This window comes from Struthio camelus, chromosome 1 (assembly GCF_040807025.1).
Source record: "Struthio camelus isolate bStrCam1 chromosome 1, bStrCam1.hap1, whole genome shotgun sequence".
Lineage (NCBI taxonomy): Eukaryota > Metazoa > Chordata > Aves > Struthioniformes > Struthionidae > Struthio > Struthio camelus.
The window spans coordinates 105197315-105223811 of NC_090942.1; the positions used below are offsets into that span (position 1 = coordinate 105197315).

Genomic DNA, 26497 nt, shown 5'->3' on the forward strand with positions numbered 1-26497 from the left:
GTGTTCAATTGCTACTTAATTGACAATATTTCTAACCACATGAACTTCTGCTTTTTCTTGGGTGTACAGTGCTTATACAAGAACATACTATTCTGTTCCAATGGATATCAGGATCTCTCTGGGAATAAGGCATGTTTACTTTTTCACTTTTCGAAGATAGTATGATACCCACTCCCACTACCCTTCTTCAGAATCAACCATTTAAATGAAAGCTGCACTCTTAACTTCTTTTTGCTGCCATGAAATACTCTTACGTTTTACAAATTATTTATCAGGAGGTGAAGTTTTGTATTACAATCCTATTACTCAGGTGCCAGCTCACAAGGGAGTGTAAATAATTTCTCTCTGATGCAGTGGGCATCTTTCAAGATCAGGTTAAGTTGTTTAGTTAGGGAAATGTAAAGTTCTAAAATTACATGTTAGGCACTTTTCTTTGTTCTTTCTCTTTTTTTAAGTCTTTGTCTCTGGAGACCAGTAAGTAGATTGAAGGCCTAGCAAGCTAGTCATTGGACCAAATTTAATTTACTGAAGAGTTGCCTAACTGTTCTTGGAAAGGGGGAGAAAAAAACACAACAAGGATGGAAGAAATCAGGGAAATTAGGATATGTGTGAATACTGTGGAAGATCTTTGTTTGGACTGAAGTAGAGTTATGCTGATGATACAGCATCTTAATGAAAGCCAGTCCTCTTGAGGCTCGGTAAAGTAGCCATGATAAACGGTTGAAGTGGATGCTTGTCAGTATAGGTGCCGTGGTAAGGAGGGCAGCCCCATCAAACTGGTTTTGCAGAGTAAGATAGTTGGTGCTGAGGACCTGTTGTCTCCAGTACATTTGTTTCTGAGGACTTTTCTTCAGCCTGGCTTTTCTCTCGCCCTGAAGGCTGAGTGCCTCTTAGTTGTTGGAGCATTTTAGGTGCACACTAAGTTTTCCAGTTTAGTTTAACCATACAAAAATTCACTTTGTGTGCTCTGAGTTTATTTTGCGATGTAAGCAAAAGCGCCACTTGTGGGGGTGATCAGGAGCTCAGCTGTAAAGTACCCGCCTCACCTGAACTAAAGCACTTGTGTAGACATGCCTGTACAAATGTAAAAGAGAAAAGGGAAACAATGCCAAGTTTTTAAAACCGTCAACTTGAGAATCGTGTAAGAAATTAGCAGAACTCAGCAAGAGCTCTCCAGATGCCAAGATGACCTACTAATAATTCTAGTAAAAATAGGAGTTTCTTTTCATATTATGATCCAGTCAGAACTGGGAATGTTTATTCTGTTCATGAAGGATATACCAATACATAAGGATTAAGTGGTATGCGACGCTTCTAATTTAGAGGGAATGTGTAATGAGTTCTGGAAAATAAAAACAGTCATGAGTAAAGAAGACTTACTATTGACTTATTACTGACTAATTCCTGGCATTATCTGTATTTAAAGGTGCTACTAGGGTAAAACTTTGGAAGGCATCTACTTGGCTTAAAATCCCACTGCATATCTCTAGTTTTAATCTTGTCTGCCAAAGTTTATTAGCATAAGCGAAATGTAGAAACAATACTCTAACAGTTGGTGTAACAAGAAGCAAATGGATTCAATGAACCAGAAAGTGTTTGTTGTTTTTGATGAACAATGTTCCAAGAGTTTGTTCTTGATTTATTGTAAAAATCAGTAGATCAGATCAAAGCAACTTGGTTCCGACTTGGCATCTTTGTATGTGACGCATGATTCTGTTGACCAGTAATGAAGTTGTTGGTTGAGATGACTAAGGAGGCATGAAGTGTGTTCTCACAAGTAGAAAGTTTCTACTGGGACAAGTGATGCTTTTCTGTTGTAAAACTTACTGTAAAACTTATTTCAATTTTTAGGGAATCACTTATACTCTTAGAGTAATTTTTATTACAAGGGGAAGGGTCAGTGCATTTTGAGGTGACTGGAACACTGGAACCCATGGGCAAATGTTCAGTTTTTTTTAAGGTCCTCTGCTGAATATTAAATACAAACAAGTTAATGCTGTAACAACGTTATTGGAAGGAGTTCCAAAGAAGGCTGTGAATTCATCTATAAACTAATCCAGCCTAGTCTTTAGCTAGTATCAAAATGTATTACAATTACGCTTTGAGCTTGAATATGACATATCTTTAACTGGTGCCATTAAAAAATAAGAAAATAAATTTCACCTTGGAAAACGATTGTATAATAGCCACCTCAATGCTGACTTCTGAATAGTAGCCTATGTACAGGTCTTTCATGAGGCATTATAGTTTCTGGAAACTAAAACACATGTATCCAGAGTAGATTAGTTTATTTTGTAGGGTTATTCTTGAGCACCCCTATCCCCTCTCCATCCACTTCATAACTGTTAAAGTACTGCTTAGCTCTCTGTCTGTGCTGTTATATCATGCTGTGGTTCAAAAAAGAATAAGAAACTTCTGTCATAAGATGTTCTAAAACATAAGTTAATATTTGTTCTTCTTTCTTTGAGGTGGCTGTTCTACCATCCAATCATGTAATGCTTTTTAATAACTGAATGATTTGTACAGGATACAAAATATCTACATGCTTGCTTCAAGGTTGTAGTAGTGCATAAGATGCTAAGTGAATGAACTGATGTCAGCATTACAGAAAATATAAGCACTTCAGTCAGTTCCTACTATAAAGAAAAGTCTGCAGCTTTATTCAGGGGGTGGATTTAATGAAGAGATAATGTGAACCTTTCCTTTTAGCAGTGGCTCAGCACACCCTGAACAAAATCTGGAAGAGCTGCTATACTTCTTCTACTTACGATCTACAGTAAGTGCATCCTGTGAAATGCCATTGTAGTGAAACGCCTTTAGTCTTATGACTCATGCTTTATTGGACTAAAGGTGTACATTATATGGAGCAAATATTTCAAAAGGAGAACAGCATCAGATGAAAAGACTCTGAAGTTCAGGCTTATATCCCCATGAGCTACGTTTCTTTATGGTGGTGTTCACTTATCTGGAAAAGGGTTTTCCCTTTCTCTGTTTTTAAGAGCAAAGAATGCTTGGGTGGGGCAATTATTTTGGCAGTTGTAACCTTGAATCATGCATAGCCGGGTATACATATATTTAAAAATGGTGAAAAATGGCTGTGTACTTCTGAAATCAATATCTAATGAAGATGAGGAAGGAAGGCTTGTGTTCCTCACTGAAATTTTAAAATGATTTTACTCTAGGGTGAAAGGCTGGAATAAAAGCTACTAAATCCTGTACTTGTAAGAATATCAGCATTCAAAAAACATTGAGGGAGTTGCTTCATATCTTGGGTATTTTACTTGAAAGAGGCAAATGAGAGAAAGGGAAAGCTTGTGAAATGGCACCAAATTTGAATCACAATTGCTGAGATGGGGCACAAGCACTTCTTATCTTAGACTTATGTTCTGTTCAGGCAATCACAGCTGAAAAGTTGATGTTAAAATGCGTAACTTCTCAGGAAGAAAGAATAAACAGCGCATCAGATGATAATCAGATTATTAAATAGATTTTTTGGAAGACAGTTGAGTGTGATGAAATGCTAGGTATAGATAGGAGTAGACAGCTTAAACAGATAATAGTCGAGCTTCATTTCAACCTATACTTATATTTGTGGGTTTTATGGATACCACTCTAGTCCTTTTCTGTCTCAAAGTAGGAATCCTGTCTCCTCCAGGAGAGGAGTAACATATTTTAGAAGTCTGAAAGTGAAGTACCTAAGTTCTGACTGTATTTTTGATATCTGTTTTGGAGATTATGATTATGTGGTACAGGAAATCCTATACTGTATCTGTAAGTTACTTGATCTGAACCACATGCCGCCATAAGGCATATATGTTATGATAATTAAATAGAGCAATGGCAGTTTTGAATTTTCACTTTTTGAAGTGACAGTTTCATTACATTATCTCAACTTCTTTCCTCTTGCTGTTCTTATCTTTGTAGTAACCATATTATTATGTTTTGGTCTCTGGTAGAATCACTGGAAAACCTTGGGATTTTCTGTTTTGTTTTTAACAGAACCTTAAATTTTGCAGTGGAAATGTACACATTTCTAGTTTGTTTTACAAATCCCTTTCCAACCAGTAGAAGGAAACTTTTGGATTATTCTGAATTTTTGTTCTTGCATACTAAGATAAATCTTCTTCCTCTTACTAAAGGTTCTGTTGTGTTGGGCTTAAAGCAGGTAGTGGGGGAATTGTTTTCAATTATGCTAATACTTAACCACCTAACTAGGTATAGCCTGATTAAAGGTTGCTTGCATTCTTACAAATTTAGGCTTTAAAATTTCTTAAATTTTTCTATGTGCTATATATTTTCTGTTACATGAAACTTCTGCATGCCTTCAGCTAGGAATTAGACTTTCTTCTTTATTCTGTAACAAGATGGAAGTATTTGCTGAGTATCATTTGTATCCATAAGAAAAGGTGGTGCTTGGGTTTGTTTTTTTGGGGGGGGGGGGGGAGGGAGGAGAAGGGGAGGAGAGGGAGAGGTAGAGAAGGGAAAGAGGAGAGCCTAAATAAAGTGGAGAAGAAAATAATTTGTTTTGTGAAGCCAGGTGGGATTCTGTGATATTTGCAGCCAAAAGCTTTTATGATCGTGTTTGGCTGGAAGCCGTTAGAATTGTACTTGTTAGAACTTTGTACACTTACAGTCACCAAGAATATTTTGCAATGTATTTCTCCCGAAATTAGAGTGTTCCCTTTGGAGCATAATAATATATGTTTTTGCTAAGACAGTGGTAAAGTTTTTTGTTTATTTGTTTTATTCTGATTTTCAAACATTTTGAATAATGCTTTATAAAGGACTCTGAGTGGTGGAATAAAAAGCAGTGTGCATTTTGAAATCAAGTAGAGTTGACAAAGGGATGGAATTGGTGCATCTCTGGGTGGGACTAATTTTAAGAACTCTTAGGAGAGTAATTAAAAAATGCAAGACTGCTGTCCACAGGCTTAAGCTTTCTGTGCAAAGGTTTGCACCACTACTCAAAGCTGCTTAATAGTCTGCAGATTGAGAAATGGACGTGTACAAATTTTTATGCAAATGTGTTAAGCTTTTAGAAAATGAGTATTTTGATTTGATATCTAAAATTGTGTACATTTGTACAGAAAGGCGTGTATTCCTCTTCTTTAAGTACAAACCCAATATTCAAATGACATTCTAGGAAGAAAAGTGCTAAATGAACTACAGTGTAGAACTTGCTAGTTAGATTTCATGGATTTCCTTTATTCGCTTGTAAGAAACCTGTTTTGGAAAATACTTCTAATTTTGGGGGCACTAAATGGTTTGTGCCCTTTTTTTCCCCATGTGTATTATACATGTTAGAGGGTGGAGGAAAATAACTTACTGAAGCACTTTGTTTAACCAGAATTTTTCTGGTCAGGTAGGTGATGGCAGCTAGAGAGATTGACTCAGCAAAGAAGCATAGCCCAGAACAGTATAGTTTCATAGAGACCTCATTATATGAAGAGCTGATTGTCCTGAGCTCCAGTGAGAATAAGGTGTTTTGCAATACACTTAGCATTGATAAGAGCACAAGTGAGTTTAATCTTTTTAATCTTTGTAATCACACAAGTGTTGCTGATAGGAGGTGCTACCAAAAATGTCTCCAAACTCTTTTGGACTAGTGGTGCTAATTAGCCGAAAGCTATCAATTCTGTTGGAATTGACAGGAAAGGACCTTATTCACCTAACTCTGTTCTAGATTACAATCAATAGCACTGAAAAATAAGCCTTTTATATCATTTTTGCCCCTTGCCCAGGTGCAATTAAAGTCCATTTTAAAAGAACTTCAATTGATGCTGGGTTAGATGGGTTTTTTTGTTTGTGTGTTTGTTTTGCTCTTCATCAAATTGTATTTTGTTCTTTATAAGTAATGTACCCTTTTAATACTACTGTACTGGGTAAAGGTATGCATCACAAATGATAGCGTGGAAAATAAATAGGAGAGGGTTTAAGAAAGATGCAAAGATTGTAATTAGTACAGTGAACTTTGGCTGTAGGTGGTACAGTGTGTAAATCTTAGCCAAAATAATAAATAATACTACAGTTATGGCCCTTGGTGACCCCAGTTAATAGCATGAGCCATTTCCAGCTGTCCTCTCCAGGCAATGAGGCATTTGAACAAGAGCAGCTGACCATGTGTCTCTCCTCTAAGCCACTCTCGGCAAATCAAACGGAGGAACAGTATGTGCACAGTTAAAGGACATAGAGAATTGCTGGAAAGCTGCGCAATGCATGCTTACCAGCAAAAGGTCACAGCTAGATCAGAGTTGCATCCTAGAAATCCTTGCTAACATACTTCATCTGTGTAATAACATCTACCCAAGTCCCAGATCTTTAGTTCTGTTTTACACCTTCATTTCAGAATAAGCATAAATTGGAAATTGTGAAGTTGTCAGTATTTTTTTCAGCATTTGGAAAATGAAATTGTAAAAAATGGCTAAGAAATATTACTTGTGATGACTCCATTATAAGTATTTATAAATTCATGGTCTCATGCTACCTGTTGGAAACCTTGTCATGATATACTATATACTAGAAAATAAAAAGGTAAGTAAAGGAACATCCATTATTAAAATGCTACTTAAATTTGTGACATTTTAACTTCTAGATGTGTTTTGGAAGAGCCTGGAAAATGGGATTGCCTATGAAATGAAAAAGAAAAAATAGTCAAGACAGACAAAATAGTTTCGTTGATAAATACATTGTACTTCAAATCATATGACCATTTTTTATTGTAACAGTCCAGCAAACAGTTTGAGAATATGTTTTTGTCATTTAAGAGTTGTGCTAAAATGTGCTTACAGGGAAAATGTTTAGCTTTGTGGTTTTAAGGCCACATTTTTCTCTGGTTCTCTCTGCAAAATATTAGGAAAAGTCTAAAACTGCATATGAGAGAAGGGCTCTTCATAAACAGGATGATGAATGTTTGCTTTCCTTTTTGTATCCAAACAAAACAACATTTGACTAAACATTTTAAAGACCCATAAAAGGGAGGAAATTCAGAAAGCACAATTAAAATTTCACCATCTGCTCGCTCTAAAGCAGCAAGGAGAAGGGGGAGGTTTCCCTTGTGCACAACTGCTATAATCTGAATTGCAGTAGAAAATGATAGGATATGGAATGGGCATAGCATTCTCCTGTCTTTTCTTTGAGATAAAGATTCAAACAAACCTCTGGGCAGGATGAACTAAGGAGGGAAAAAAAAAAGTATAAACAGCTCAGAAGAGCCTAGCCTTGGCTTTTTCCACTTCTGTACCTTTGTTTCACTCTGTAACTATATTTTAATGGTTTCTCGCTGCCTTGGGCAGTGCGATATTACCTCGTACGGGCCACATCTGAGTAATCTAATGTGAGGCAAAAAGCAACGGGATCCCCCATCTGTTTTGGCTTGCATGTGTTGGTGCTGTTGTTAATATTGACAGCTGTGTTAATATGCTAGGCCACCTGCTACATGGTAGATGCTGCATCGTAGGGCAAAGGCCTCACTATTCTTCCTTCATCAGAGGTATAGATGGCTAAAACTGGGTTCCTCTTGGCAGATCAAGTGAGTGTTTCCCCTTCTACTGTTTTAAATGCATCTAATTTATTTACTTCAAAGTCGTGTGGTACCCAATGACTCCTAGATACAGAAAAAGAACGAGATTGTCTGCCCTGCTCCATGTTTGTTTTTCACGTAGATATGCTTTTATTATTTTGATCAGAATTTGATTATGTGCTTCTGTGAGAACTGTGACTAGGTGTGATGTTTCTGTATTTTTTTACTTTTTGAGACAATGAAGAAAGGAGAAACAGATTTGAGCACAAAATGTTACTGTTTGGGATTAGCATTTCTGATTAGCTTGGCTCTTTGTTCTTGGACGAGCACAGCCCTGGTGGTGCTTCATGCTGCACCATGGTGCCCCTCTGGGCACCTCGCTGGGAGCATGGACTGATTTTGGATGCAGCCAAGTGTTCTGACTGCCTGTGTTTGTGTGTGCAAACCACTTACCATATTATACTTAAGCATCAATTAGTCCACGCAACCACCTCCGGATGTAGTTAAGTCCTTTGAAGAGATCAGATGCTTTATAAATGCTGATTATTATATTCAGGTTTGCTACAGCTCAGGGATTAGATCTTACTTAGGCAATATGTAGGGAAGCTGAGATGTGCGTGGTAAAGAATTAAAAGTAATAAACAGTCACTGAGAGCCTGAGCCTCACTGCAGCCTGTTTGTGCAGTTCCATTTAATTGCTTTTAATAAATTGCCACTCTTCTAATTTGTTTTTGGAGCCTTAATTACTTTTATTTTGAATGTAAGAGGGAGACACCATATGGTTCCGTAGGGACTGCTGTCATATTTTGTAGTTTTAACTCTCATTGTCATGTCCCTGAGAATGGGGCAACTATGTAGGTATTCTCAAAATGTGTGTGCGCGCTTTCTTTGCTTGTTTTTTCTCTATATACTGGTCTGGCATGAAACGCTTTGTGGGCTTGAGGCATTCTGTATCTCTGAGAAAACTGTTTGTTCTTTGTCTGAACAGTGAAAACTAGGCGGGACCTTTCCATGTAATAAGCGCTGGTCCACTGAATAAGGTTTTTGTGACAGCAATCTTTCATCGGTAACTAACAGCAGGAGAAACAAAGGTAGCTGTAACCTGTGAAACAAATGGATAGTCCCAATTGTGACCGACCTGCTCATGTTTCTAAAATCCAGGTCAGAGGTATGTAAGACCTGGACGGTATCAAGAGGAGCTGTCTGGGCATTCCTTGAAGATGTTGCTTCTAGCTGAGGCGGTGGAAGGTAGACTGGAAAGTAGCCAGTTAATTTATTTCCAGGCTTTTTTATTACTGCTGCTCTGCAGATGGGCCTGGAGCACCAACTTCATATCCACCGCAAGCTGCTGCCACAGCAGGCCAATGCTACTATAGCATTGTGGTGGAGGAGAGCGCTGGCAAAGTCTGAAGAGGGCTTGGGTATAGAGGGGGTGAATCAAAGTGAAAAATGGAGAGAAATCTTACAGAAAAGAGGTGGATGGCACAATGCAAAAAGGGGCTCATAAAAAAGGTGAGGAAGGCAGTCACACAGAAAAGCAGAGATGCTCATCAAGGAAAGAGGAAAGTATGGTTCTGTATTTAAAGCCTTGAGACCAAGCTTAGTGCACTTTTACCAGTGATTTGCACTCAGGTTTTGTGCGCTGCTTCCACATCTGTAAAATCAGGGTATTTGTGTATGTCGCTGGGTGGTTGCAAGGGTAAGGTCATCCATGTTGGTGACAGTAGTTTGACGTTAAATTGAGGGAGGCCACAGCCCTCAGAAGGAGAAAAGGAAGGTTTTGGTAAAAAAGCCTCTTTCTAGGAAGAAGCCTCTTCAAGAGGCGAGAGAACCCCGCCTTTCTGCGCTGTCATGCTGCGGCGGCAAAGCTGGCCAGAGCTTCGAGGGCGGCAGAGCCGGGAAGCAGCCACGCTTCCCTGTACCCTCATTTGAGGCAAGTGCTCTGCTCCTGTGCTGCCGCAGTAGGCACGGCTGTCGTGCAGCAGCCGGAGCGCTGCGGCTACAGCAGCGTGGCGCAGGGCCCTGGCTTTCCATCAGCAAAAATACAAGTCGTACCTGTCGGTTAGCACAAGTAAAAGGAAAAAGTAGGCTGGAGTTAATGTTTCCAGTCGGTCAGAGGGGGGTATAAATGCTGAAGGCTCTCTCTCCTTTTACTTCCCGATTTAACTTTCACTTCCGACCTTTTCTCTGTTTCCGTAAATTATGCCCCGTTAACTTAAACCACCACTAAGGGTGAGGAGTGGGCAAGTGCTTCCTTTCCTCCGGCCCTCTCTTACGCCTCGCGTTACGCCGCCCGCTCTCCAAGGCAGAAACCGCCTCCCGGTGGGTCCTCGTGAGAGGGGGGACCCTTCCCCAGCAGGGCCTCCACCCGCCTGCCGAAAGCGGGCACGCAGCCAGCCTTGATGACTTTCCTTCCCCCCCCCCCCCCGCGCAGCGCCGCCCTGCGGCGGCCGAGGCGGGCGCGGGACCCCCGCGCGCTGCCCGCGCTCCCGGCACGGCGGGACAAGGGCGCTGCCCGGCCGCGCAGCCCGCCCGGCCCCGGGGGCGGGGCGCGTCGAGGCTCCGCCCCCGCGGCGAAGGGGCGGGGTTTGCCGCCGCCGCTCCGGGGACGCGGAGCCGAGCGGCGGCGGCGGCGGCGGCGGCTGCTTGTGGCGTCCCGCGCCCCGGCCCCGGCCCCGGCCCCGGCGGCGATGTCCGGTGGGGGCAGCCGCGGTGGCGGCGGCTCCTCCTGGCACAGCGCTTTTTCCCGCTTCTTCGCCCGCGGACCCGCCCGCCAGCGTCCGGCGGGCGCCCGCAGGTAGGTCGGGGCCGGGGCTGCCGAGGCACCCGCCGCCGCCTCGGGGCTGTCCCACCTGCGCCGGGGCCGGGGCCGCGCTCGGGCAGCGGCTCGGCGAGGGGAAGGGAGCGGGACCGCGCCAGCTGCTCCCCCGCGCCCGTGTTGCAGCAGCGGGAAGCGAGGGAGGCGGCGGGGGCAAATGAGGAAAAAGTCGGTGATCGCGGAGCGGCCGCGGGGCGGGCGCTGCTGCACGCTTGGAGCCGCTGTCGGGGGTCCCGGGCCCCCGCGGGCTCTGCCACGGCCGCTGTAAAGTGCTTCAAGTCGCCGGGGGGAGGCAGGTAAAAGTGCTTTCCTCCGTTGCCCGCCTCCCGGAGTGGCGGGGTTGGGTTGGGTTTGGTTTTGCTGGTCTCGAAGGAAGGAAATTAGCTTGGCAGAAGAAACGTGACCGTAGCAAGTTTGGTTTCTTTTGAAAGAGAGCTCGAAACTTGGGGTAGACTGATTTCCGACATCTACTATTTTGTATTTTTATGTCGTAATGTAACTTTGGTGTCGGTATGAGATGTGGACTTGACGTTCAAGCGAAGGGTATGTTAAGCAATGTCTTAAGAGCTCATCTAACTGTTCTGTGAACACCGGCATCCGATAAGCCTGCCTGTCCTGCTGCGGTGACGTTCATCAGAAGTCACTTAAATGATTGAGTTCTTCAGTAAAGCAGATAACTTTGTAATTGAAATACCCCGTGGCCGAAAATCAGCACTTCTGGGACTTCTTTTTTGCCTGGATCGGGACGCTGTGGGTCAGCAGTGGGGCTCTTTACTAACTTGTGGATCAAGTTGCAACCCCTTCCTTGGAAACTGAAAGAACAGTGGAGCACGGAGGTTTTTGGGGCTTTTTTGTTTTCAGTTTTCACCCTTAGTTTTCTTTTGGTCATATAGATCAGATGTTACTGCAATATAAATATTACTGATGTGTTTAAGTCTCAATGCAAAAAATATTTGTTTATGGCAACCTGATTATTAATAATTCTTTGGTGCAAGGAGATTTTACAGGATGGAAAGGTTCTGAAACTTCTTGTGTTTTTCTTCCTCTTCTTTTCTGTGTATATGTTTGGGGTTTTTTTTCCTGGTGGCTGATTTCTGCATGCATATAAAAGACAAAACATAGAAAAAGTTTCCATTCTGTTTCTTATGGAGTCTTATTATTAGCCCTAATCTATATGGACAAAGATGGGTTTTTGTTTATCTTTGGGGATTTTATTTCACCACACACGTTCAGCATTTGACACTCCAGTACTTCACCAAGGACCGACTGGCCTTTCATTAGCATGAAATGTTCCTTTTTATTTATTACAAACAGTCAGGAACAAGGCTGCTCAACCAGGAGCATCTTTGCAGTTGCGTAGGTGTTGCATTTGGCGGAGGTGATTAAGATATAGGAGAAAGAAAAGGCATGGAACTGGCTTAGAGCATGAAAAGGCAATACAGGAAGTTTTATCTGTCTCCTTACCATCTTCTTACAGTTATGATTCAGAATAATAAGTACAGCGGTCGCGTTGATAGGAAGGAAGGTGATTCCAGCTCAGTGGTTTATGAGCTAAATAGGGTATCTGTAGATTGCACTGATGGTAGACCTATTCCACTTACCTTGGGGTTGGAGTCGAGGATCTTTATCTAAATCACAGTTTCATTTGCTGCAGTCAAGAGCCTTTCCTTTATTAGGAAATCGGGATAGTCCACAAAGATATGAAAAGACTTGGGCTTCTTGGCCTTGTTCTTGAACTCTTTGTGCGGATAGCTGCAGGGTGGTAGCTATGATCCCTCTTGAGAGTGGAAGCAGAAAATCCCTAAGTTCTGAGGGGCCCAATTTGGTATGTTAAAGAGCTTTTTGTTGTGCTGGGTTGCAGTGTTAGTTTGGAATGCTGACGTTCTCGTATTTGGTGTGCGCTGACAGCTTTCTTCATAGATTAACTTAATTGCGTATGTTAAACAGTGTTGGGTTGGAACGCGGGCGGTAGGTTTGCCTGTCATGTTTATTTAGTGAGCTTTGCAGTGGAGAAAAATGTGCAACCCAACAGAGTGTGTGTCTTGGGGGGGGGGAGGGCCTAAAACTGCTTTATATTTTTGTTGTTAATGTGCGGAATGTATGAGGCAAGTAGTTGGGAACTATGTTTTTTGCAAATCGTTATGAGAGGTGTGTACAATAGGATGGTTTCCTAAACTTTAAAAGCATACGGAAATGTCCCAAAGTAATTCTCCATCTGCTCTGGCTGCTTAGGCAACAGTGGTTGCATGGAAGCCCTGAATCACAGCTTTCCACTCCCCCCCCCCCCAAGCTTACAGCTGCCCCTTCAACTCCAAATGGCATGGCACTCTCACCAGTTCTTGCTCCAGGCATTATGTTCAGATTTAGCTTTAAAAAACAACTGTGGCCCTCTTTAAAATAGGAGGAAAGCAGAGCTGGGGGTGGGGGGGGAACACGTATTACACTGTTCGTTAATCAGTGTCTTAGACTCTTCTGAGAACCTCATTTGACTAAGAGCTTATGCTAATAACTTACGCTTACAGCAATTTGTAGCTCTGATGAACATGAGAATTGCTGGAGGCTTGCTTTAAAAACTAATCCATGCAGACTGGATGTGAGTTTTGTGGTGGCAAAAAGTATAGCGCATCTGTTACTCTGCTTTTAGATAAAACTTAAGCCCTTAACGAAATTTGAAGTGCCTTTCACCTTAGTGCTTGCCTGTATAAACATGTTCTGTAGAATGAGGATATTGGCGTGCTGTAATGGCTTTGAACGTAGGGTTTGGCGTTTTTCATCTCGAATCTTTATCAGTAACTTCCATCAAACCTAGTCATGCTCTGCTCAGCTATTTGCTATTTTCAATAATGCGAAATTGATTATTTGTTACCACAGTTATTGTCCTGGGGCAGTCCAAATCCACAGAGTGGAAAAATTCCCTTAAATTTGCAGTATTCCAACAGGAGTCTGGTTTTTATTTGAATACATGTTGCTTTAGTATATCTGGATGAAGATGTAGCTTTTACAGTGTAAACCAATTCACTGTGGATTCTTTCAGAAATACGTGGCTTCTGCATCTCAGCAATTGTCCTGGTGAAAATAAACATGACCTGAAAAGAAGCTGCCACGGAGGTGGGACACTTTGAGCTGATCATTTCCCTTTAACCCAGAGTTACCACTAAAATCTCCTTTACCCTAAATGTATGTTATTAGTTACTTTGTGTATCATTTAGCAAGTTCATTTCAGGGTTATCTTTTCCCCCTCTAAGTGCCATTGATTGGTCAAATAACTACCAGCAGAAGTGGGCCTTTGTTTGGTTTATCCAGATATTTCTTTTACATCACTAAAGTGTACCACAGACATCAAGCAGTGAAGAGCACTCTTTTTTTTGATTTTAGAAGGCTGCCTTTTTTTTTTTTTTAACCGAGATTATTGTTCAGTTCATCCATTTGTTTCTAACTAAGAGATTCCAGAGATGGAAGAACTGTGTTTATACTGCCCAAGGAGAGATTAAAGAGTATTTTTCTTCCTTTGGGACTGCCAGTCATTGTTCCTGTTTTTAAAGCACATCTATTTATGTAGTTGTAAAAACTGTGCGTTTGAGGGCTGCCTGGAATTGAAATGGACGTAACACGTTTCAAACTTATTTCTTTTTAAGTTGCTACCTCCTGGCTGGCTTCAATTCACATACTGTTAGCGTCTTAGAAGAAATCCGTTTTTTGCTGGAAAAATGTGTCTCTGCTTTCTAATAACGAAACTCTTCCCTTCAAAAGACAGAGTATGATTTTGTTCTAACTCTTTGGTAAGTATGCATCGGAGATCATAGTTTGTGGATCCAGCAAGGGGAGTGCTCCAGTCATTTAAAAGAATTAAAATTAGATTTACCAAAGCAAGATGCGTTATGAAGAACTGTTGTTAGTTTATTTTTCTTTTTTGCTATTATAATGCCTGCTGAATTTTTCTGTCATACAGCTTTTATTCCAGGATAATTCAAAGTCGTAGCAGTAGCAGAGACCCTGCAAGAGATTCAGCAAGGTACCTAAGTGGTTGCCTGTATTTAAATAAGTAAATGGTTCAGTATACTGTAATGGGATTACTTGTTTGATTAGAGTTAGGCGTTTCCCTAAAGTTCCCTCCTGGAGTTGAGACCAAAAGAAGCAAGAAGCAAGCCCAGCAGCTGGCCAAGTACTTGTGAGGCATTTCCTAAAGGAAATGCTATTGGAGTATTAATTACAATAGAAGCACCCCTTGGAAGAAAGAAAACAGCTTTTTTTTCTTTACTATTTCAAATGTTAGCATTATTGTCTCCTTTCCAATTATAGGCTTAAGTGCTAGAATCAATACAAAAATATTTCCAAAGTATATATGAACCTTCAGTCTTAAGTAACGCTATTATACAGATAAAAACTTAGCAGTCTTCTCATCTGATCAACAGAAGACTCACAGATGACTAAACAAAATCTAGAAACATGTTTCTATGAGGATTGTATTTCTAATTATTGGAACGTCCCAAAAGGTTCAAAACCCAAATACTGCTTTTATTTATTTTTAGGGTATTTTGTGTTTCATACAACGTGAATTCAGTTAATATATACTTTTATACTTTCAGACAGTAGCACAACACTACATTGGTTAGCCTGTAGGCTTTCCAGTGAAAGTATTTTCATTTCTGAAATCAGTTTTACGGATTCTAACTGACTTTACAGTATCACTTTGAAGGCTATTTTAAGATCAGAAATGTGAAGTGATGGTGGTAGTGGTTTGTGGATTTCCTTCTTGGTCATTTTACATTCTGGCATCAGTCTTGTGACCTGAAATATAGTCTCTAATTGTGTTAATGTAATGTCCATTTCTTTTTTGTTTTTGAATGTTCCAGCATTTCTTAAATTGTTAGAATGTTTTACTGAAGGCAATGTATTTGCCTCGGCAGTTTGGAGGTCCCAGCGTCTGAGCGTAGGAACCCTGGCTAGATCTGAGTTTTGCCTGTTGACAGTGATGTGGTGGGGAAGAATGTACTTGGAAGTATTTCTTGTGAGCACATGGAGAACAAACGCAGAAAAAAATTTCAGTAACAACAGACTCTTTTTTTTTTTTATTCATCAATTAAATATTACAAGTTTAGCCATTAAACTTATTTTTGTTGAATGGAAAATGCACGCTTTCAACTTGAAAGAGGGAACTCAATATGACTGGAAAGTGTCTGTAGGATACTTCTGGGTGTATGCTTCGTGATTAAAAAATTGGAGAACTGAAGAAGTATTTTCTTTATTGAACTTGTAGCCTGATAGGCTTCTACCAGTATTTTCCCTATCCAGCCTGACTAGAAGAGCTCACTGCGTTTTACTGTGGACGATATTCCCCTCTGGGTGTGTCTTCCTGGTTGCTTTTTTCTTAATGATGCTCTTCAAAATTGTATTAAACTGGGTTTATTTTTATCAGAAAAGAAAGCAGTTACCGATCCTTTAAAGCTTACCTGAAGATTTTTGTTTTCGGTGAGGAGTTGTTGGCTTTGTGTTTGTGGGTTTTTTTCTTTTCAGTATTCTCTATTTCCATGTCATTTGTAAGTGCCTTTGTTGATCCCCACACCTGCAAACACGTGCCATTTGAAAAGGAATGCATAATAGACTGTCTGTTCTGTCCTCTATTTTACTTTTGATAATTTTGTAGTTTATAAATCTGTTCCTGATATTATACCCAGTTTATGTGCTAGCAGTCAGTAACATATTTATTTCGTAAGAATGCTGGAAAGTTTATCTAACCTATAAGACTGGTAAATATGGAGTGGGTTCTGTATTAATGTTCGTTGCTGTGCTTGACAGATGCCAGAAGAAAAACCTTGATGTAATCTGTTATAATCCTACTGTCCAATATCAAAATGGGCTCTGCTCAGAAACAATTTATATTTCTTTTCTGTAGCCTTTGTATGGCTGCTGTACATGTAAAACCGATTAAGCTATTCAGCGGGGGGGAGGGGATGATCGTGAACCATCACTCTTGCTTCGTTTAGTTCTAACGTTTAAAGGAGAATGTTCAGTGCAAAGACACATGGTTGGGTTCTTACATTTTTAATATGAGTTTTCTTTATAAAATGTGGGATAGCCATGATTTTAAAACACGTTTTCTGTAAAGTGTTTTTTTTTTCAGTTTGCGTTTTGCAAGAAATTTTTAAAAATCCATTTTATACTAACACTCTCCGTAGCTCAGGTAGTACGTACGAAACAGTGTTGCTAACCTAGCTTTGCTATACAAGCAGAGGGAAAAACAGCATGTAAATAAGCATCATAAACAGATCTGAGAAGAAAATTGTTTCAGTTAAAACAGTCTAAATTGCTTAATGGTGTCTGTAATCAGATCAGTTTTCAAGTGAGATTATTTAATTGAATATAATTTTTTTATGCTATTCCAAAACTTAATCAGCTGATTGTAACGTTTTTCTTGCCTAAAGTTCCAGCATCTTTATTCTTCTGACTCCCATTTTCTCTTTCCTTACCCTTCTGTCTGTTCCTTTTCCTCCACTTCTCTCCTTATTTATTTCAAATGAAATAGGAGCATTACTTTCCTTTAACTCTCTAATTTCAAGCTCACTGACTTGTTTTTATAATTTCCATTTACCTTAACGTCTTTACAGCTCCTCCTATGTGTGCGGTCTACGTTTAAACACAGAAGTAGGAGCCAGAAACTTCGCATTCAAATTTCTGTGCAAACATTCACTCTCCCTTAAGACAAGCCTTGCTAAGAAACTATGGGAAGACTTTGTCACTGGTCCTATCATTTTGTTTCCCGGGGATGGTGTTAGCCCCAGGAATCTTACTGTGAAAGTGGCCAAAATTTTTCATTTTGGAGGTTTCAAAAAGGGCAATATTCTTTTTTGTGGGGAAAAAAAACAGCGAAAAGAGCTCTTTGTTCATTGTGAAAATGTTAACATCTTTATTTTCTTCTTTCTTGTTCTCATTTGAATGTATTTTGACTTCATTTGATGCAGAAGACTTAACGTTTCCTTTTTTCTATTTGGTAGTAATTGTCCAAAACACCTTCAACTTCCACTGAGTTGCCACAGGCAAAAGCAAAACCAAAACCAAAACTGACTCATTTTTTTTCCTAGATTTGTTTTCAGTAATTACAAGTAGTGAAAAGAGATGTGATTTGGGGATTATAACAATATTTCCAGGGGTAGGAAAGAAGCTATTTTATTGTATTAATCAGAAAAAAAGGAAAAAGCCTCTAGATTTAAAAAAAAGTTTTAAACACAGCAAATAGGGAAAAAAATTGAAGTTTTAATACAGTTCATGATTATTCTCTCCTATTTGGATAACCAGTAGCTGACTGATTTGCAAGGCAAAATATATCAGTGCATACTGATACTTACACTCTATCAAAGCACCCCCTTGCCATGTCTTTCAGCAGTAATTTGAAATCTCTTTACAAAAGAAAATAAAATTTTCTGCTATTGATTACAATTGAAGTGAATCTGGATTTCTCCGTATTTCAAAGCAGTGTATGTGAATCTTGATTGCCTTACTCATAAATTTAAGACACATCTTGTTGCCATTGGACTTAGCAGTAATGTTCTTTCAAATCATTTAATTTCGTTATTGTGTGTAGTGTACCCTTGCTCACTGTTACTAAGTATGCACCACAGAGGTATGACCCTTGAAAAAGTTTTTACTTCTCTTCATAGATCAGGTTCTGACCGTTCTCCTCACTTCATAGTAACACATGATTTTAAAAGTGTGAATTTAGAATCTTGAGTAAAGTTTTGGCATTTAAGTCTATTGTATTCATGTGAATTCAAGTGGAAAGAATGAAAAGCTGATTTACCAGGACTTTGAGAGAAGTTGTTAAACATGATGGGAATTGTCAAATTTGATGTTGTTAACGAGATTGCAACTTTAGTTGACAAAATGCTGACGAAGTGTATTTAGATTCTTTGAGGCGTCTGACTTGGCACTATATGATGCTCCCATGAAAATATTTGTGGGTATAATGGCAGTGGGCTAAAAATCAACAAAGTGAGGGATTTCAGAAAAATTAGAAGTGGAAAGTAACTTTCTGCATGACATGTTTCAAGAAATTTACCAGGAAGTGGTTTTGAATCAATTTATTCAATAACTTTTGCAAATATTTTGAAAGAAAACAAATTGGAGGTCATGAAGTTTGCAATTGACACAAGTATATGATTCAGTAAATGTCGGTGACAGCAGGTCTTGTCCTCCAAAGTGTTTTAAAAGGGCCAAACAGAAAGCTTTCGGACTAGAGAAAAAAATAGAGGTGTCATTTACCATGTAGTTGAGAACATTGCAGAAATGGACTAAATTATCCTTGTTGAGAATTGGCTAAATGTGAGCTTCTGGAGAAAACTGAAGACTAGGAGAGAGAAAGTGATTCCTGGCTGTATACATAACAGGGTACATATACTCTGTGGGTAAACTTTAGTTACTCAAGTAGTGGTTCTAGTTGAAGTGTCCGTGATTTATTATGAAAAAGAAGCTGACCAATTGGAAAGGGCTCTGAGAGAAGCTACAAACAACTTGGTACCTGGAAAGCTTCCCTCACATAGTGAAACTGTAAGTAGCTCAACAGCATTTAGTTTGTCTAAGAGAAGGTTTAAAAGTGATGGGATTACAGTTTGAGGCATAGGTCTGCCTCAAGGTATGTAACTGTGAGGGGAAATGAGAGTTAAGTGCTTCATGTCAAATTATACCCGTGACTTGAAAAAAGATATTTGAAGTAGAGAGCTTTTTAATCTGTCCAGCCCAGGTTGATCCCATAACTGTGAGATGAACCTTGACACATTCAGACTAGTAAGCAAGCCTAAGTTTTAGCAGTGAGCATAATTAACCAGGAAATGTCTTATTTACAAATGTGTTAGATTTTCCATTGCTTGATTTTTTTTATATATATATTTTTTTTAATTTGGAACTCTGTGTCTTTCAGTCAGATGTTACAGGCTTGATGCAGGTCTCCCTTGGTGAAATTTCATGATCTAGATTATGCAGGAGACCAATAATCATAATGGCCTGTGGTGGCAAATAGGGCATCTGTATATACAGTAAAATACTGCTCGAAAGGTCTGTATTTTTAGCTGTAATCTTTTTAATTGCCACTTGGAAGCTGGAGCAGAGAAGAAACCAGTACTAGCTAACCTATGACTCTTTGCAGATGTATAATAAAAGTTTCATAAACTGCTAGTGATCAGAGGATGTGGTTTTAGGCTCCCTGTAATGTGCTGAAACGTCATGAAGATTTTGGTCTTGCAAATCTATATTTGATAGGTTTGTTACACTTGCAGCTTTCCTCTCATTCACGTTCTTCAGGGAGGCTCTCACAGCTGTATTTTAAAGTACTGCAATGATCAGGTTTTTGTTAGCGATATTTCTGTTCCACCGGGTTTGAAATATTCTCTTTGAAGGTCACCACTGAATGTGTCATTATGTTGGCACTAAAGAAAGTTGGAAAATCATGAAGTCAAAATCAAATTAGATGTAAAGATGTAATTTCCTAGAGGGGAGCGTTATTTTTTTCAGAGAAGGATAAAAGGTAGCAGTAGGGAACTGGGATTACATCCCAGAATGCTGCAGTAAAGAAGCTAGCAAGACGGGAAGGGCTAAAGTGACATCACCTAAGCAAGGACTCCACTAGAGAGTGAATTCTATCATCAATCCTAAAGCAGAAACATAATCTTAAGGAAAACTGTTGTGGAAATATGGGAAGGAGATGTCACAAGTGATGTCATTAAACGTGGAGAGATGGCTATATGTATAGGTCAGGCTTATCTATTAACATTGCATCACTAAAGCTAAATGCACAATCTTTTGGCCTCTTAGCACCCTAGAACATCTTTCAAGTTTGGGCTTTGCCTTTCTCTTACCATTATAAGTTGCTATATAAAATGACTGCAGTTTCTGAATTAATTTGAAGAGAAGCTGAGTTAAAAATAAATGATGTTAGCCTAATGTGGTGGTAAAGATGGTTTGACTGTTCAGGGAAGTGATCTGTCCCAGAAGAGAGAGATGGCAAATTCGGGGAGAGCGCCAGGCTCTGGACTATGAGAAAAATAAATTCTGCCATGTCAGAAACGACTGCTTCTAAATGGTCAAAGTATTCACAGGGGAGAGAAGAAGGGAGGGTTGACTTCTAGATGTGTAGTTGCAATGTCATTCAAGTCGTCTGAACACTAACGGTTGGTTCGACTGTTCCCATTTCCAAGACTGCCTGTTAAGTTCTCCATTCCCAAGCAGCAGTCAGCAGCAGATATGTTGTAAGAGGGATGTACATCGTCACAGCAGCTAGTTTCAGTTTGCTGAGCTTTACATCTGGTCAGGTTTATCAAAACTCACATGTTTGTGTTTCACTGCACTTTTGTAGTGCCTATAGCTTATTTTTATCTAGCACTGCGCGTTCCGAATCTCACGTGTGCGTGATAGGGGTGGAGTTGGTTCCTGAAGGAAGGCGAGGATGGGCTTTTAATTTGCCAGTTCAGAGGGATTGTTAGAGAGAGCAAAGATGGATGAAGCAGACTTTTAACACTATGCAGAGATGCTATGAGGGCCTTTTGAAGATGTAATTGTTTATAATTATCTTGTTCTGTTTTTAGAGATTAGTTGGAAAAGATCTCACAAACCATGTGCTTTGATTTGCTCCTTTGAATTGGTTTTCTTGGCTGTAATCCCTCACGTGTATTAACTAACCTGGATTTGAGTGCTTCTGCTTATGTGTATACTTTTTCGAGATCTGTCTGTGAGTAACACTGGAAAATGAACATTTGTCTTCCCCATAATAATCTCTAACCTTTCCCGTACAAGTATACTGATTAAAAATTTGGCCAGAAATCTGCTCCCGATTCCAGCGCCACCAGACCTAGTATTACGGAAAGGACAAAACAAATTTTCAGCAGCAGAGCAACAGAAAGTATTAGAAAATCATATAAAGGAAGGTTTATTCAGAAGATAAAGAATGGGATCTATTGTAACTTGAGTTTCATCTTGATTATTTAAAGAACAAGAGTGATACTAATCAGGATAGTCATGCTGGCAGAACAGTGGAGAAGAGCAGCAAGACAATCGAGGAGAAAAGATCCCTCTACTTTAGCTGAAGATTAACCTGTTGTATACATCAGTGTATCCAATATCGAGAAAAGGGGATGTCTAACAAAATTAGCAATAGAAAGATGGTGGATTACCGATATGACAAGCATTTGGGAGGCCTGGTTTCTAATCTTCATTTTGATAGTACCTTTCTTACTCTGGGCAAGTTATTTAATATTTCTGCACCCTTTTTTTTTTTTTAAATCCATAAAATTAAAGTATATCTGCCTAAATATGTGAACAAGCAGTTGTAAGAATTTGTGAATGACTGCCTTTTTAGTGAAGAAGTCCTTGGAAACGAGTTGGAGGGCAGAGGTGTTTGCTTTTATCCTAGCAATACGCTTTGCTCTTTCTCTTCCCAAAAGTAATTGAAAAGTAGATTTGAAACTTTTTTTTTTTCCCCCACCAGTAGCTCAGACCTTGGATGCTGTGGGAGTAGTAAGCATCATCTGGGTATGGGAATGGCACGGGCACACCGTGTCCTTTGTTTCATGAACGTAGTTGTGGTCCTGTTTCGTGAAGACCCATTTTTAGGGAGGAAACTCCTGTGACCAGTCAAGAAGTTTCAAGGCCTTTGGTTGCTTAGAGGTTTTAGAGCTAGCACTTGGCACGCTTGAATCTGTAAACTCTAGGTGTGTTGCTAGACTCTGGTTAGTAGCGTCCAGTCCCTGGGTATCGAAAATAACGCAGGTAGTTTGTGAAGTGTAGGACTGAAGATTCTGCTTTTCATGAGATTCATCTTCCTTCTTTAACAAGGGGAGACCTGAATTCCCCTCTGAGTGCTGACTGGCTGATCCAGTGAAGCTGTATGGGTAGTTAAGCACAGGCCTAACTTTAGATGTGCTGAACTGGGGACAGCATGCGCAGTACCTGGCATGGTAAAGCACTCCAGGAATGCACTGCTCCAGGAAAGCTTAAGGCAAGGGGGAAACTCTTACAGAGACAAGTTTTAATAATAAAAATGTAGCCCAACTATGAAGAAGGGGGGGGAAAAAATCCCTGGTGAGCCTGTGCATGTTATCAGTCTTTATTCTCACTTCTTAGCAAAGGCATAGAAATTGAGAAGTGTAATACTGTGTGGCTAACTAATCATCGTTTATAACAGCATTTAGTAGCACAGATTGTCTTGTAGAAGAAACTGCAAAGAAACTCTAGAATATAGTTATTAGAAGTAAAACAACTAGCTGCTAATTATAGAATAGCATGGGCATGTGAATGCATTGAAAAAATGGGAATTTTTTATCATAAGTATTAGATGTCTTACATATTTTCCAAGAATTAATTGGAATTGTGAATGCCATAGTTTCAATAATTGTGTTCACTGCATCTCTGAATGAAGACTCCGCTGGACAACATGGTATTATGTCACATCGTAAGAATATGTGTGGCACGGTTACGTTAGCTCCCCTGTGTGTTTTTTTAACATGGGGGTTTAACCTGAAGGGTCTTGTGTGGCCCTGTAAACTTTTTGTCTTGGGAGAGTTTGTGGGCAGACTATTATACAATGTTACCAAACTTGTGGTTGTGGACTGTTAGGTGATGTAAATGATGATGAGGGGGCAAAGGGAGAAGCCCTAAATGTGGTGAGGGGTTAGTAACATGAAGAGATAAGCTGTATCATTGAGAGTCTGATGAGCAAGAGCCGGCCTGTTCTCCAGTCCCAAGTACAGTGTGTGGCACCAAATGCCACGTGTTGGTGTTTGGCACCATATGTGTGGTGTTCAAGGCTGGAGAAGGTAATCTTGATTCCTGTGAGGAAAACAAAACAGTCTTATTCTAAACTATGCAAGAAGCCCATTTTCTGCAAAGTGGTATTTTGTGCTATGAACTTTATTCGCTCAGTGTGAGTCATTTTGCTTCAGTCAAGGAACTTTTAAAACTGGGCCCCAACTAAGGCTATAGGTCATCAAAAACCAGCTTCAATGGTGAAGTGGGCTGTAGTTGTTCCTACTTGCTTTTTCCGGCCTGCTTTCATTGCCCCTTCATTTGTGCTGGTTCAGATCACTGCACTGTAAACTGGATCACTGTGCTCTGCTGTTTTCCCCACCTTGCTTTGATCCAAGACTGTGGCCCTACAGAGAGCTCTACTAGCCTGAGTTAAGGGTGGGAAAAGATAGCTGAGGTGGAGGAGGGAGGTGTGGAAATTTCTAAAGCTGCTTCCGCTGACAAAGATGGCATATTGTAGAACTATACCCTAAAGCAAAAGGTTCAGGAATGTAGAAATACTAGAATATAAACCATGAAAGGGTATGGGGAATTGCTTCCAGATTTAGGTTTATTTTATGCTGGAAAGGAAAATTTTGATAGGCTCCTTTTTTTTTTTTTTTTTTTTTTTGATTTGTCGATTTTAAGGTGCTTATCTGTTGAACTATCTTCTTTCAGCTTTGGTGTGTACAGTGGAATTTCACAGCAAACTGTCCAAGCCTTACTTGACAGACGAAAGTAATATGGGCATATATTATACTTTAAATGCAAACAAAAAGCAACAAAGTGAATAAAAAGTTTAGAAAAAAATATGACGTGAAGGAAAGAATACAAGTAAAACAGAAAGTGATGAGAAAATGAAGAACTAATAATCCGTACTTGTAACATAACAAAAGCAAGGATCTCGTTTGGGTTCTACAGACCGGATCCATCAGGAGTGACATCCTGAAGCCAAGAGTAAAGTCATGTGGGTATCTACCCGGTTATTCAGCTCTTAAGGAGCGGAAACTCCTGCTGATACCAAGCATGCCAGCATCAGGAAAAGTTATGCAGATCTGAGAGAAGGGTGGGTTTTTTTGTTTTGTGTGTGGTGTTCTTTTGTTTTTGTGTTTTGTTTTTTTTTAACTAAGAGTGTTCCTGACTGTCCAGAAGACTTTGTGAAATCTCTTTCATGAAACACATATCAGAAGCATAAGATATTAATAGGACAGGAAGTTAATTAACATGTTCTCTCTTACAGGCAGCAAAGAATAGCCAAGACTTTGTCTATGTGCTTTCCCTGAAAACACATCTTGGCATTTCTGAATGCTTTATGAAAGACTACTTGTGGTGATCTCAAAGTAGGTGGTTTTGAGCTTGAGGAAGATATTTAAAAGAGGGAAGAACTTCTCTCTTCTATTTCAGTGAGTCTAAAAGGATCTAACAAATCTTAAAAACCTTATTTGCAGGAGAGCTCCCTTCTCATTTTTGTTCAGGGAGTCTTGACTCTGAGCAGCTGAAAGTCAGACTGGTTTGGGTATTTTGTGTGTATATTAATGTGTATTTAGCTCAAATGTCTAATGCACATTTGGAATAAAACCTTTCTTTTCAAAAGGTTTACTGAGACATGGTCATTCCTGCACACATGTGGCTTAAGTCAGTAGTGGCAGTAGTAGCAATCTGTGTCTAAATCCTTTCTCCAAATCCATTTGTTTTCTTTTTAATTGGGACTGGAGTTCTCATATCATACAGGATTGTAGTAAATATTTAAAATCAAATGAAGAAGGTTTTTTTGAGGTAATTATATCTCTTCATTGCAAAACAGATCATTTCAGACATTATATATTGGTATGACTCTTTTTTTTTCAGCTTGTAATAGGCAATGCAAGAAGTGATGTCTGTTGTTAATATCCCCTAATGTTTTCCTTGATCTGACTCTGCTTTTCAGTTGCATGTAACATAAAGGCTTTGATTAAAACGTGGTCTGCTGGATTGTGCTTCAGGATGATTTTTAAGAATTGGGAAAAAATTGGTTCCTGTCATCCCAAAGATGGGCTCCAAAGAAAGTTTGTCCAGGGTACATTGGTGATAAGGAAAAACAAGACTTAGGACCTCTAAGTTTTGAAATGGAATAGCAGGTGTTGCCTTGGCAATGATAACATGCCTATTGTCCCCTTTCTAAAATTTCTTCTGAATTTGTCTGCAAACTCTCTTTAGATGTGTTCAGTGAAGACTTATTAAATCTGTTGGCTGAGGTTTGGGATGATTCCATCTGCCCTGAGTACACTCCGTTTGATCACAGTCCTCCATGAAAGGACAAGGGGTACCTTCTAGCTGCCAGATACTGCTATGGCAATGAATGCTGCAGTGGAAGGTGCATCAACTCTGCTGTCATTTTTCCAGCAGAAAATGACACGCATGCACAGAAAGCTTGACTTTTTCTTCTTTTTTAAGTTGCAAGAGCAGCCTTAGTTGTGCTATGTGCTGTTTCTGAATGCTTGAGTTTGAAAACCTCAATATGACTTGGAATAGGTATTTTGCTTTCATCTTTTGCTTAGATACGAGGCATGGCTTTTTCAGTTGCAACGTATGAAGAGTATGGGCTGTGGTTTGGAAATTGTGTTCTTCTGCTGTTTAAATTAACGCTATTTTGTGTTTCAATTGAATGATACTCTGTTGGCTTTCAGGAAGAAAATGCACGTCCTCAGTGTTACAAATATATATTTATTTTTTCAGTTTTGAAAACAGAGGAGATGAAGCCATAAATTTAAAGAGCAATCAGAAGGAAAGCACAACTCTTCCTGCACTGCTGAAGGTATGATTTTTATGTTCTAATTTTTGCTTACTAATCTTTAGTTGAGCTAAAGCCTGCCACATCTACTTGTGCCTTTTTCCAGTTTTCTGATGTTGTATTTATATATGTATTGTGGTGTAGCACCCAGTTACTATGTTCTGGATTAAGGTCCACATTATGCTAGGTACTATTACACATGCAGAAGACAGAAAGACCGTCCTGGCTTCAGGTTCTTGAAGCAAATTTCATGCCTGTAGTTCGATTAAAGAAGTGGGAGTCTAGTGCAAAGTCAACATACTGTCAGCAAGTTGAAGAAGGAAGCCATGTATTTTTATCAAGTGTTAGTTTCAAGCACTCTCCCAAAGTACCATTTCTGTATAACTTATGAATACCTAACCAGCAAGGGCTTGTCTGGAGGTCCACTGGTGGCCAACCAAAGCACTGTACGATCTTTCTGCTGAAACACGTATGTGTGTTGGCTGTTCTTCTTCATCATTTATTCACATTAATTGTGCTTGTCTTATCCTTTAAGCTTTTTACTGCAAAAAGCAGCCAGAGTTCTATGCGATTACGGCTTTCTCTGATAAGTTGTTTGACATCATGTTATGACTGCCTGTAAAGT

At 39.7% G+C, this 26497-nt stretch overlaps 1 protein-coding gene across 6 annotated transcripts in view; it reads left to right on the top strand.

Moving 5' to 3' along the window:
• Nucleotides 1-26497, top strand: part of CRYBG3 (crystallin beta-gamma domain containing 3) — a 124214-nt gene that overhangs the window by 22319 nt on the left and 75398 nt on the right. For 4 of the 6 annotated variants that reach the window (XM_068909292.1, XM_068909262.1, XM_068909274.1 and 1 more), the window contains exon 5: nt 25818-25896. In XM_068909292.1, coding sequence (XP_068765393.1) covers nt 25818-25896 — 79 coding nt within the window. Of the gene's footprint in view, nt 1-10137; nt 10317-24392; nt 24443-25817; nt 25897-26497 lie in introns of those variants that run through there. The other 2 variants (XM_068909281.1, XM_068909301.1) reach the window with 2 other exon arrangements.